The sequence below is a fragment of the Microcaecilia unicolor genome, chromosome 2 (genome assembly GCF_901765095.1).
Source record: "Microcaecilia unicolor chromosome 2, aMicUni1.1, whole genome shotgun sequence".
NCBI classification, from domain to species: domain Eukaryota; kingdom Metazoa; phylum Chordata; class Amphibia; order Gymnophiona; family Siphonopidae; genus Microcaecilia; species Microcaecilia unicolor.
The window spans coordinates 181,562,564-181,574,732 of record NC_044032.1 but is presented as its reverse complement, the minus strand read 5'-3'; the positions used below and the strand labels follow the sequence as shown (position 1 = coordinate 181,574,732).

The 12,169-nt window shown below is 40.0% G+C and overlaps 1 protein-coding gene across 2 annotated transcripts in view; it reads right to left on the bottom strand.

The window, feature by feature from the left end:
* The window catches only part of SRFBP1 (serum response factor binding protein 1), a 214,390-nt gene that overhangs the window by 131,143 nt on the left and 71,078 nt on the right, over nucleotides 1-12,169 (bottom strand). For both annotated transcript variants that reach the window (XM_030193532.1, XM_030193533.1), the window contains exon 3: nucleotides 7,104-7,176. In XM_030193532.1, coding sequence (XP_030049392.1) covers nucleotides 7,104-7,176 — 73 coding nt within the window. The remainder of the gene's footprint in view (nucleotides 1-7,103; nucleotides 7,177-12,169) is intronic.

The following is a 12,169-nucleotide window of genomic DNA, read 5'->3' as shown; positions in this document are numbered from 1 at the left end:
CCCCCCCCCCCCAGTTCTGCCACTCTAGGCAGATGCCTAGTCTAATTAGAGGTAGGGCTGTCCCTGAACATCGCTCTTATCCAGACAGCAATTTTAAAACGAAAAAACAAAACCCCAACATTGTACATTTATAAGAATTTTTTTTAAAGTAAGGATACGGAATAATATACTCCATATAAGATAAATTTTTACAATGCAATGAAATATAATAAAACAAACCCAAAGAAACTCTATACTGTAAGGTCCAAGCCCACCAAGAAGTTGAGGGAAGAGGAGAAAAAACTAAAAAGAAACAGATCATAGGTGGTTGGGTTTTCAGAATTTCCCCAATAAATATGTATGAAATCTATTTGCATACAATTAAGGCTGTGCATATAAATAGATCTCATGTATATTCATTGGGAAAATCCTGAAAGCCCGACTGGATTACGGCCCTCAAGGACCAAGGTTGGACAACCCTGAAATCAACTACATAATTACAGCATAAAGCCGACAATAGATTACATATTACAAACAAGTAGAATCTGTCTTCCCTGATGCATACAATAATTACCCTGGGTCATTGGTTTTCTCTTCAATAAACTGCTTAACCTGAAAAAGGTCAAAGAAAATACATTGCACGTCCCCAAACTTAATTATACATTTAGCAGGAAATTCTAAAAAGAGATCAGCTCCCAGCTACACCACTTTATGATATAATGCCAAGAAAAGCTTTGTATTTATTCTCAGTTCCTTTACTGAAGTCAGGATAAAGCTTCACTTTCTAGGCATAAAACAATATTTCTTTACTATGAAAAAAAGGGACAAAGAGCCTAACTTCTATCTGGCTCCAAATCAAAACAACATGTAGCTTTATCAACTTTGGGAGTCTTGTGAAGACTCTACAGTCTCAGTCACTTTCAAAAATATTTACTCCCAAATTAGCATCTCCTCTGGAATCACCTCAATGCTCTCCATCCCTCCTGGGGGATAATATTCTTGTATCAATCTCTCCTGAATATTTTAGGACCTCTTTAAAATAGGAGTAAGCAAATTACTTTTAGGAAAATTAATAAAATCTTAAACTGAGATTTCTCAAACAAATTTTCAAGTTAGTAACCTTGTTCCAAAAATGGTGGTTTATTCTCCACACAAGCCGTCCACAGATGCACCTATTGCTTGCACCATTCCCCTTCGATTCTTAAAAGCTGTTTCATAATCAGTTAAATTAAACAAGCTTGCAGTAGAAAACCAGCACAGCTGAGACACAAATCACCAGAGTCATCTCCATACCAGGGACATCTCCATATGAGAGATGATCACCCACACCTCTTCCAAGGTCACAGTTGCTGGGATATCAGGCATAGGCTGCAACACAAGTTGCACGGAGTAGGCACTGAAGCAGTCAATTGCATTATCATCGCCAATTCTCCTACCTCTGTTTCGCCCAAGGAAGGTCTCACCTCTGCTTTCAATACTCATTCAGTTGGCTCTTACACACCTTGGTCCTGCAAGCGCAACTGAGAACACAACGCTAAAATTCAGTGTCTCATCTGAAACACCCAGTCTACTTAGATCAAACCGCTCATGCCTATCAGCCCTCAAAACCTGGGTCCAGATGCACAAAACCTAATGAGCCAGCAACATGATATTTTCTAGCCGGTTTAGCGAGCAAAAAGTGAGACATGCAACAAGGTTTCTCTGAGCTCTTTTCCTGTCACAGTAGCAGCTAACGAAAATTGTATGCAAAGCTATTATAATGAGCTAATTACTATACAGATGTGCAGTGATGCACAGAAGCAGATCCTACCATCACCATGGAAAATTTAACAGGTGGTCAGGAGCTGCTGGCACTCGCTAGGATGACAGTTGAAACAGAGCTTTGAAGATCCTGACCCTCGCTGAACTGCCTGCCTGCAGTGTTTCCAGCCTAGCATAAAGCCCCACCTTGTCTTCCCTTTCTCTGCTGCTTTTTCTGAAGGGGGTGGCCTGATGATCCAAAAGCAGAAAGAAAAAACATTGGGCTCGAAAGCAGAAGTGCTAGCTCCTAATTGAAAAAGTTTTCTGTTGTGTCGTGACAGCCGGTGCAGAAAAAAAGAGGTAGGGAAGAGGAGAGATCCCGATCTCCTGGGCCTGGGGGTGTAGGTTCAGGTGCCTGGCAGGGAGCAGCATATGGGACCCATGCAGGACATAGAAACAGCGATGCAGTGAAAGCTGACCCAGCAGAAGCGCATGTATGATCAGGGGTGCTAGAAGGCTCCCTACCTGGAGGAACGAGGACAAGACGAGGAATCCCAGGAGACCAGACCAGCACTGGGGCACCGGGAGAAAGAGCAGAAAAACAAACAAAAAAACTCCAAATCAAAACAAAAAGGCTTTCATGCACGCAGCTTGTCTGTATGTATAAAAGCCATCTGTGGAATGCGCAAAGCAGCCACTCTTAGCAACTGGCTGCTCTTCGCATGCTCAGCTGACCGACTGGCTTCCCCCCTATGGAGGAAATCACATGCAAATGAGCTAACAGCGAGCAACTCATTTGCATGTGATTTCCCTTGTGCATGCCCGCTTTTTAAAAATCGGTGAGTGCCAATGGGGATCGGTAAGGTAAGAGGTAACTGCTGGGAGTTTAGTGCATCTGGACCTGGGTCTCATAGTAGAAAAAGCTATCAAATTGGTCCAGATCTGGGAATAGACATAATGGAGGTAAATCTTGACTTTAACCTTTCTCTTCCTTGTGCTGATCACAAAACCTCCAAAAACTCAAATTGTGGTGGTCAACACATTCCTGTACAATGTGTTTTAAAACTAGTGTAAAGTCCTCCATTATGAAAACCTGAGCCAGTCTGAACATGCCTTTAATATGTTTTAGCATGCCTTTAATATGTTTTCTCTCAATTAGATTCTTTTAGCGCAATGGTTCTCAATCAGTGTGTCAGTACACACTGGTTTGTCACCAAGAGCTGGGAGGCATGTTATAAAAAATGTGACGAACAGAAAGCCCATGCTTTCCTCAAAAACCACATGTGCCTGCAGACTATACTATGCAAACCAGGAAGCCAGATACTTGAAATTCCCATAACTGTTCTCTAATTCTATTTCCTCTCACCTCCAATGCTCAAGCTGAAAATATTGCAGGGCTGCTTTCCCCCATTCCTTTCTCACCCAAAATCAGCATCACTGCATCCTATACCTATCTGCGCTTCCACCATGAGAACTACTGCCACCAGCCCAGGCTGGAAATCCTACATCCTGATCTTCCCCTATAGTCATGATCACAGCTGCCGGCCTGGCCCAGAGAAATGTGAGGTTCTGCACCTTCCCCTGTGATGATTACTGTCTTTGCTGCCAACTCTGATTATTGAATAGAGAAGGTACGTTTTCAAAAAGGGACTGGTGTTGGGAGGAATGTTGAAAGGAGAAAAAGAGGGAGGCTATGTACATAGGTGGGCAACAAGCAATGAGGGTTTAGAGAGATAGAATGAGTCTGGGGGCATGAGAGAGAAGGTATAAAGTTGGTACAGTGGTCTCACTACAGAAGGGGAACCCTAGATGTGGCAAAGGCCCCTTCAGTAAAATGGATTTCAGTATTGAGATTAGGTAGGGATTTAGGGACCTGGGTGGGAGTATGGGGATACCGTTTCTAAATGGGGACTTGGAAATGAAGGCACTAGGGACTGATTAGGGATTCAGGTATTACCCAGCGGTTGGGGGGGGGGGGGGATGTATCTATAAGGGAGCATTAGATGAACTGGGGTATTTTGACACAAGGCATAGAAAGGTGGTGTTGGTTAGGAAATAATGTGAAACTGTGCATGTCATTTAGATGCTGTGGAAGGGGTAAAAGAAAGGAAAGTGGCAGGTCTGTGAGGGGATGGTAGAAGGTAGAGAAACTAAGAAAAGGATAAGTGAGAATGGGACCATGGCAATTAGAAACATGCTGTTCATGAACTGTGGTAAAAAAGGATTTTATTTTCAGTTTTTAGTGATTGGAAAAATATCAGTTTTAGGAATGTACATTTTTATTTTGCTCAGTACAGCAGGAACCCTCCCATTCACGCCCTCACACACACACCAACCATACACTCCCTCAGCAAAACACACTTTTGTGCAATGTTTAGAGCATGAACTTTTCAAGTTGCTATTTTCAGGAGAGGGAGTGCTGATGATCTTTTTATGGTTTAATTGAAGAAATTTAGCAAAAAAAAAAAAAAAAAGGAACTTGTTCAATTTTTAAGTCTTAATCAGTAATGCTTTTAGTAGGTGCAGCCAGAACATCATTTTTAGGATTTTGGTGCTCTGCCATGATTGTCAGATTTTTGTGCTTGCTGCTTATCCCTGAGAAGTGACCAAATTAGTAGTTGGTGACAGCAACATCACGGTTTTCTCTCAAAGCTGGAAGCTTTGCAATTCATCACTTGAGTAAAATACTATAGTCGAGACTAAAAAAGTCAGACCCAAACTATAGTTAAAATAATTACTGGTACAAGATGCTGTTTTAAGTTCTATAATAGAAGAGCTTAGTAGGCACTTAATACTATATGATTCAGTAAATAAACGCTCTTGCAGTGCAAGAGACAGAGAAAAGATTTGGAAATTGTGTTAATGATAGTTTTGTCTAAAGACTGCTTCCACTGCCCTGAGTCAATGAACCTTGACCATTTCAACTGTAATTTCAACAGATTTTAAATTGCTATAGTGCGGAAAGTAAAAATCCTGACAGCACTGCAAAAAGTTCGGAACTGGCAGCAAGGAAAATATGTCATCAACCTGCACGTCTAATGATCCAGGCACTTTAATTTCTTTACTTATGATTGAATGTTTTTCTTTAAATATTCACATTTAAGAATGAAAGATAAGCAAGGTTCATTGGGGCCAATATTCAGACTGTAGGAGGCAGCCCGGCTAATTCCTCCGTTCGGCGGTGAAACTGGATATTCAATGCAGGCCATTTCTGATGACCGGCACTGAATATCTGGTTTATTTTTGGTCAGTTTAAACGTAACTAGCCAAGCCAATGTTCAGTGCTGGCCGGTTATAGTTAAACCGGCTAAAAATAGGCCTATTTTGGCAACCCAATTTGGCTGCCAAATGTACCTATCGATGTGCCGAATATTCACGAATAGCCGGTTAAGAGCTAATTAGCCGGCAGGAGCCGTTCCTGTCCACTTAAATAGCACTGAATATCGGAGGGGGGGGGGGGGGGAGTGAGCACAACATCCTGTTCTTGACAGTGGCTAGTCCAAGTCACAAGTACATGGCAAACCCAAAAAACAGATCAATTTCTTACAGATCATCTACAAGGTATAATTATTGACAAACATTTAAAACATTTGATACTCAAGTTTCTTCAGCAATCACAAAATCTTTCAGGTCTCTTTGGAAACTAAAAAGGATCAGACCCTATTTCTCATCAGAAACATTCCGACTATTGGTACAATCATTAACATTATCCCAATTCGATTATTGTAATACCATATATGCTGGCTGTAAGGAGTACCTGTTGAAAAAAACTCCAAACAGCTCAAAACACTACAGCTAGGTTCATAAACAAAATCTCTTATTTTGAAAGTGCCTCCCCTTTATTAGTCAAATTACACTGGCTTCCCATCAAAGCGAGAATCACCTCCAAATTATGTACCTTTTTACTTTCAAATCCTAAATGGCACAGCTCCAGACTATATGGTACCATTAATAAACTTACCTCAAAGACACGCTAAGTATGAGGCAAGAAACTCTCTCAGACTACACCTCCCAAATTGCAAAAAAGTGACCTACAAAACTGTCCACTCTGCAGACTTCACTTACTTAGGAACCAAATGGTGGAACTCATTACCACCCAAAATAAGAAATATACAAGAATATACTAGATTCCGCAAAATCCTCAAATCGTTCCTATTCAAACAAACCCTCACAAAGAACAACCATATCTCAAGCAACTAATTATTAGCTGAATTGGTTATTACTCTGTTTACCATCAACTTTCTCTGCTTCATGTACAATTTCTCATTCATAATTTTCTAAATGCTAAACACCCATAGCTATCCCAGTATGTTTATGATACTGTATTGTAAAATTGGATTCTTACAACAAATTACTTTCTTATGTATGCTATACTGTGTTATTTGCATTGACCACATTTTCTAACAATAGATTCTACAACTTAACTGTGTGCTGCATGGAATAAAATTTTCTACAATTTGTTTTTGATCTACTGGTTATTAGTGTCATGGAATGTCCTCTTGTTTTTGTGTTTGAAAGGATAAGCAATTGTCCACTAACGTTCCATTCCACTTATCTATAGAAATAATTCTCACCTGCAACATTCTGAAGCTCACTCTGTGGGAGGGAAACACTGAAGCCCTGCAGTGTTGGTAGGCTAGGCTGTCAGTAACACTCGCTCTCACTCATGCACCACTCACTGTCACTCATAGACCCGCCCTCAGCCCACGCCCCATCCGCACATAATTCACAACCCCAACGTTCTAAATGAAGCCACCACCGGAAGTTGAAGCCTCGAGATATCCGCTTTCCCCATGAGTGTGTGCCACGCCCTCGCGTCACTACGTGATGACGACGAGGGCGGAGCACTGACACTCGACGAAACGCCATCTCCCCCTGCCCCTCGGCGGCCATTTTTCCCACGGAACCCGCATCACGGAGCGCCAGCAGCGGACAGGTGCCTGGAGGGGGGGCCCAGGGGACTGGAGGCTCGCAGGACAACAAAACCTTGCTAGGGCCCGTTTCATCTCTCACTGAAACAGGCCTTTTTTACTAGTGATTTTATAAGCTTCTATCTTATCCCCTTCTCAGTCTTCTCTTTTCCAAGCTCAACAGCTCTAACCCATTTATAGCAGAGGTGTTCCATCCTTTTTGTCATTTTTGTTGTATAGTTTGGCAACAGTAAGAAATAAATTAGTCCCGAGACACTGCCAGATATAGCAAGCACAGGGGGGAAAACACTAGCTCGAAATAACTCAGATACTCCAGATGTCTTTTACTCATTGCCAAGCAAACTTAATATAACTTCCCTGATATGAAATTATAATAAAACACACACTCAATTTCTGTAAATAAGAAAATTATGGAACTGCAAACAATATTACACAAAAAAAATATGACATTACCTTCATAGCATGGATTTCTTCTAATAACCTTTGTGCTCGCCTTTGATTCTTTAATACTGCATCTTCTGTTCCTCTGGAGACAAAATTAACATTTTCGTGAGAACACAGAACTTAATTTAACAAAACACACACCAAAAACAAATAACCAGGACTTTATTTCTACTTTTATTTTGTCAAATTAAAAAAGAATAAACAGAGTACATATTTGTTATTTAATTGATCTCAAAAGTTTCCCTAAACAGCCAGGTTTTTAAACTCTTTTAAAACCTAAATCTTCAGATGCATGTCTCCAGGCAACACATTCCATATAACAGACAAATAACAGTGAAAACCCTGACTCTAGTTCAAAAATCCTAGCCTCTGGCATAAGCAAAATGGTCAGGGACATTTTCTGTGACAACTTCAAACTAATGTGAGGGAAGATGGAAATGTAATTTATTCTTAAAGAGGAGAAAGAAAACATTTTGAATTGCAACTGAAACCATATTGGAAGCCTGTGAAGATTTTGCAAAGCAAGAGATATATGCTCTTCAATTTTGACATTTGCAAGACCCTTATAGCTGCTTACTGTACAACCTGTAAGTTTTCAACATTTCTGCAATAAACCTATGCTTACTGCATTGCCATAATCTAGTTTAGAAACAAGTGCCTGCATAATTGCTGCCAAATCAGCAGTATGCAAAGGTGGTTTCATTTGGCTTAACAAACAACTTCCCAAAAAAGCAACTTGAGTGAGTTAATTTGTGACTTCATAGGTAATTTAGGGTCTAATTTAATTCTGTAGTTTCAGATTTCCTGGCTCACTGGCTCGGGTACAACTTAAACTGTGACACCATTTAAAAAGGGAAATAACTCGTGTACCTGAATGTAACTCATCTTGAGCTCAGATCTGGAAAAGGCAAATAAATAAATCTAAAATACAAATTTAAATCCAAGTATTACTCCATTCAATGACTGGAGTAGCAACCTAAATGTTAGAACAGTGGGCAGAGAATCAGGGAAACCAAGGTTCAAAGCCTGCTGATGCTCCTTCTGACCTTGGGAAAGTCACTTCACCCTCCATTACTTCAAATACAAAAACATTAGAAGACCAACCTACCTGGATGTAGGCTTTTTTTTCCCAGCTGGTATGCAACGGTACAGAGTATCGGCATCTTTTTTTTTTTTTGGCGTTCAAAAAATGGCCTACCCATCCAATTAGACATCTCATTGAAAGTCTCTCAACATGGTTTTCTTTTTCCCAATCATGCACAACCCAGCCTTGAACCTGTAACCTTCAGGTTGAAAGGCAACCTCCAGGCAGAGCTATTCTAGTTCACATTGACTGCATGCTCAGATTACTACGCTTTCTTAAAATGATATAGGGATTTTTTTTTTTTTTTAATTTTAAGGTGGTGCTTACTAGTCTGTATTCATTATGCTACAAATGCATATTGTGCTTCAGGAAGGTTCGGTGAGTTATGTGTGGACTAGGCGACCTTGCAGTTCTTAACAAGTTGCTTGTTTTCAGTTGTAGCAGCTCCTTTCGTTTGAATCTGAAAAGCTAAGGAGCTACAGAAAAGCTCTGCGTCATCAGGGGCAATCTGGACCAATCCTGGATTTACTGCCACTGAATGCAATCATGGTAAAACCAGGACTGACTTAGCCTGTCCCTGAATGACCCAGATCCTTAAGAACATAAGAAAAGCCATACTAGGTCATACCAATGGTCCATCTAGCCCAGTATCCTGCTTCCAACACTGGACAATCCAGGTCACAAGTACCTGGCAGAACCCCAATTAATGGCAATATTCCATGTTGCCAATCTCAGGGCAAGCAATGGCTTCCCCCATGTCCATCTCAATAACAGACTATGGACTTTTCCTCCAGGAATTGTCCAAACCTTTTAAAACCCAGATACACTAACTGCTGTTACCACATCCTCCGGCAATGAGATCCAGAGCTTAACTATTCTTTCAGGGAAAAAAAATATTTCCTCCTATTTGTTTTAAAAGTATTTCCATGTATTTTCATTGAGTATCCCCTGGTCTTTCTACTTTTTGAAAAAATGAAAAATCGACTGATCATATCCCCCTCAGCTGTCTTTTCCAAGCTGAACAGTCCTAACCTCTTTAGCCTTTCCTCATATGGGAGGAGTTCCATCCCCTTTATCATTTTGGTTGCTCTTCTTTGAACCTTTTCTAATTCCACTATATCTTTTTTGAGATGTAGTGAGCAGAACTGAATGTAATACTCAAGGTGAGGTTGCACCATGGAGTGATACAGAGGCATTATAATATTCTTGGTCTTATTTACCATCCCTTTCCTAATAATTCCTAGCATCCTATTTGCTTTTTTGGCTGACACAGCACATTGGACAGAAGATTTTAGTGTATTGCCTACAATGACAGCTAGATCTTTTTCTTGAGTGCTGACTCCTAAAGGTGGACCCTAGCATCAGGTAATTATGATTTGATTTTTCTTCCCAATGTAGATTTACTTTTCATGGCATTAATTTTAGTCCAGCTGCGCTCTTTGCCAAGTCCTAGAAGCAAGTGGAACATCTTATGATTGTACTTCTGGTGTATATTGGTGTTTTAAGGCTATGTAATATTCATGCTCTGTGTATATGTGGCCGAGGCAAGGTATCCTGCTGATATATAGTTTATGTTTGGAAAATCCTGTTTGTTCTTTTTTCCCAATGAGAAATGTGTGGGTATTCTAGGGACTGGGCATAATATTTTCATGTTGCTTTTTGTACGTCACATGGCTGGTGACAAAGGCATGGCAACTGTGGGAGTGTAGCTACTGTAGAGACAGAGCCATGGATAATCACTAATCACACCACCCCCTAAGGTTGGTCCTGTATGAGTACAGGCAACTTTTTTCCTAGAAAAAAAAACCTCAGTGCCTATATATAACTCACCTTGAGTTCCTACAAAAAGGATTATCTAAATCCACAGAAAAGGAAAAAAGAGGTGATTTGATAAGAGGCATACTTTTTCCCCACCCACAATAATTCTGATTTCAAACAACTCAATTTGAATTTATTTTCGTTTAGCTAATTGGTGATGTGATTTATGGCCTTTATACCAAACTGTGCTAGTGATTCCCACACGGCAATGCTGACAAAGCCCATTCACAGTGAAAGGGCTTTGTCGACATTACCATGCCAAGAATCGCAAGCGCGGTTTAGTAAAAGAGGCCTTTATTTACTTTATATACCTCTTATATGAATAAAAAAAAAAATCAAGTGGTTCACAATACAAAACCTGAGCAATTCACAATAAAATAAACAGAATAATAAAAACACAAAATACATAAAACAGTACAGTAAAACAAGGTCTGCTGCTCCAAGATGAGTGATTGCAGCTAAACTTTTGTTGACATTTATATCTCCATTGCTATTCTTGTCCAATGGAAAATATACCCAAATGTCATTGGCTAAAAAAGCAATGTAAGCAAAATCAAAATTATCAGATGGTATTCATTGTAGAGTCCTGAAAGAGCTCAAGCATAAAAATGCTAATATGTTACTAGCAATCTGAAACCTATTTAAAATAGACTCAATACCTAAGGATTGGAGAATAACCAATATAATGCCATTTTCTAAAAAGGACTACAAGGGTGAGCTAGAAAACTACACACAGATGAGTTGATGTCAGTATAGGAAAAACAGTTAAAGCTATACTAATAAACAAAACTGGTGACCATACATAGACACCCTTCTACCAGGTGCCAAAATTCAAGATGTTACAGAAAGCTTGCCAAGACTTATCGAGCCTAATGACTATTATCTAATGCTGCTCATTCATGTTAGCACAATGATACTGCTAGGTACCCCTCAGAATGTATTAAAAGTGACTTCATGGCTCTGGGAGAGAGGGTGAAGAAGACAGGTACATAGGTGGTATTCTTGATCTTCATTGTTGAGGGTAAAGGCCCAGCCAGACAAGCTCGTATCCTGGAGATGAATATGTGGCTGTGCAGATGCTCAACAGCAGCATTTTGGCTTCCTGGACCATGGGATGGTTTTCCTAGGGCTGCTGAGCAGAGATAGTGTCCATCTATCAAAGAAGGGAAGATATGCCTTCAGCAGCAGACTGGCTAGCCTACCGAAGAGGGCTTTAAACTAGAATCGTTGCGGAAGAGTGATCAAAGCCCCCAGGTAAGTATAAGCCTTCAGAGAAGTAAAGCAATAAATATCTCTACACAAATGAGAAAAAGAGGCTACATCTGGAAAGCAGTAAATACAAATGCCTGAAGTACAGGAAATAAGGGTATAGATCTTGAGGCTGTGCTGGAAGAGGCTGATTTGGATTTAATGGTGAACCAGAGACAGGCTATAATCTGTTCAGGAAAGAGAGTAGGAGGAGAAGTAGCATTATATGTAGAAGATAATATTAAAGCCACAAAATTGCAGAACCTACAGGGTAAGGAAGAGCACTGTGGGTCAATCTGAAAAGAAAGAATGGCAAATGTATTTACATTTGTGTGAGATACAAGCCTTCTTCACAGGCATTTAATTGAAGACATTCAAAATATAGCTGTGAAAGGGGGATTACTAGTAATACGTGATTTTAATATACCAGATGTTGATTGGGTTATCCCTATTGTGAGGTCTTCTAGAAGTAGGGAGATCCTTGATTCTCTATAGGGGGGACAATTACAACAGTTGGTAATAGAACCAATACGGGATGAGGACATACTGGACTTAGTGCTTACTAATGGGGAGAGTGTTTCTGATGTTATAGTAGGTGATCTTCTGGCAACTAGTGATCAACAAATGGTGTGGTTTAATATTAAGATAGTGTACTGCTATGGATTTACAGCCTGTCTCACTAACACAGACTGCTCAATGATTACCATGGATTCTTTTGGATTCGTAATGAGTAAATGAAACCTTTATTAGAGGAGCTAAATTCTACAATGATTAGGATATATATATACAACATATAATGGTTAGCACATATACAAGGATTAGCTGTATAAAAAATCATTACATCACTGGTCTCTACATTTCTTAGACCAGGAAAAGAAGCAAGAATATACATTATACATACAATCATCACTGGTCAGAAAGCTCA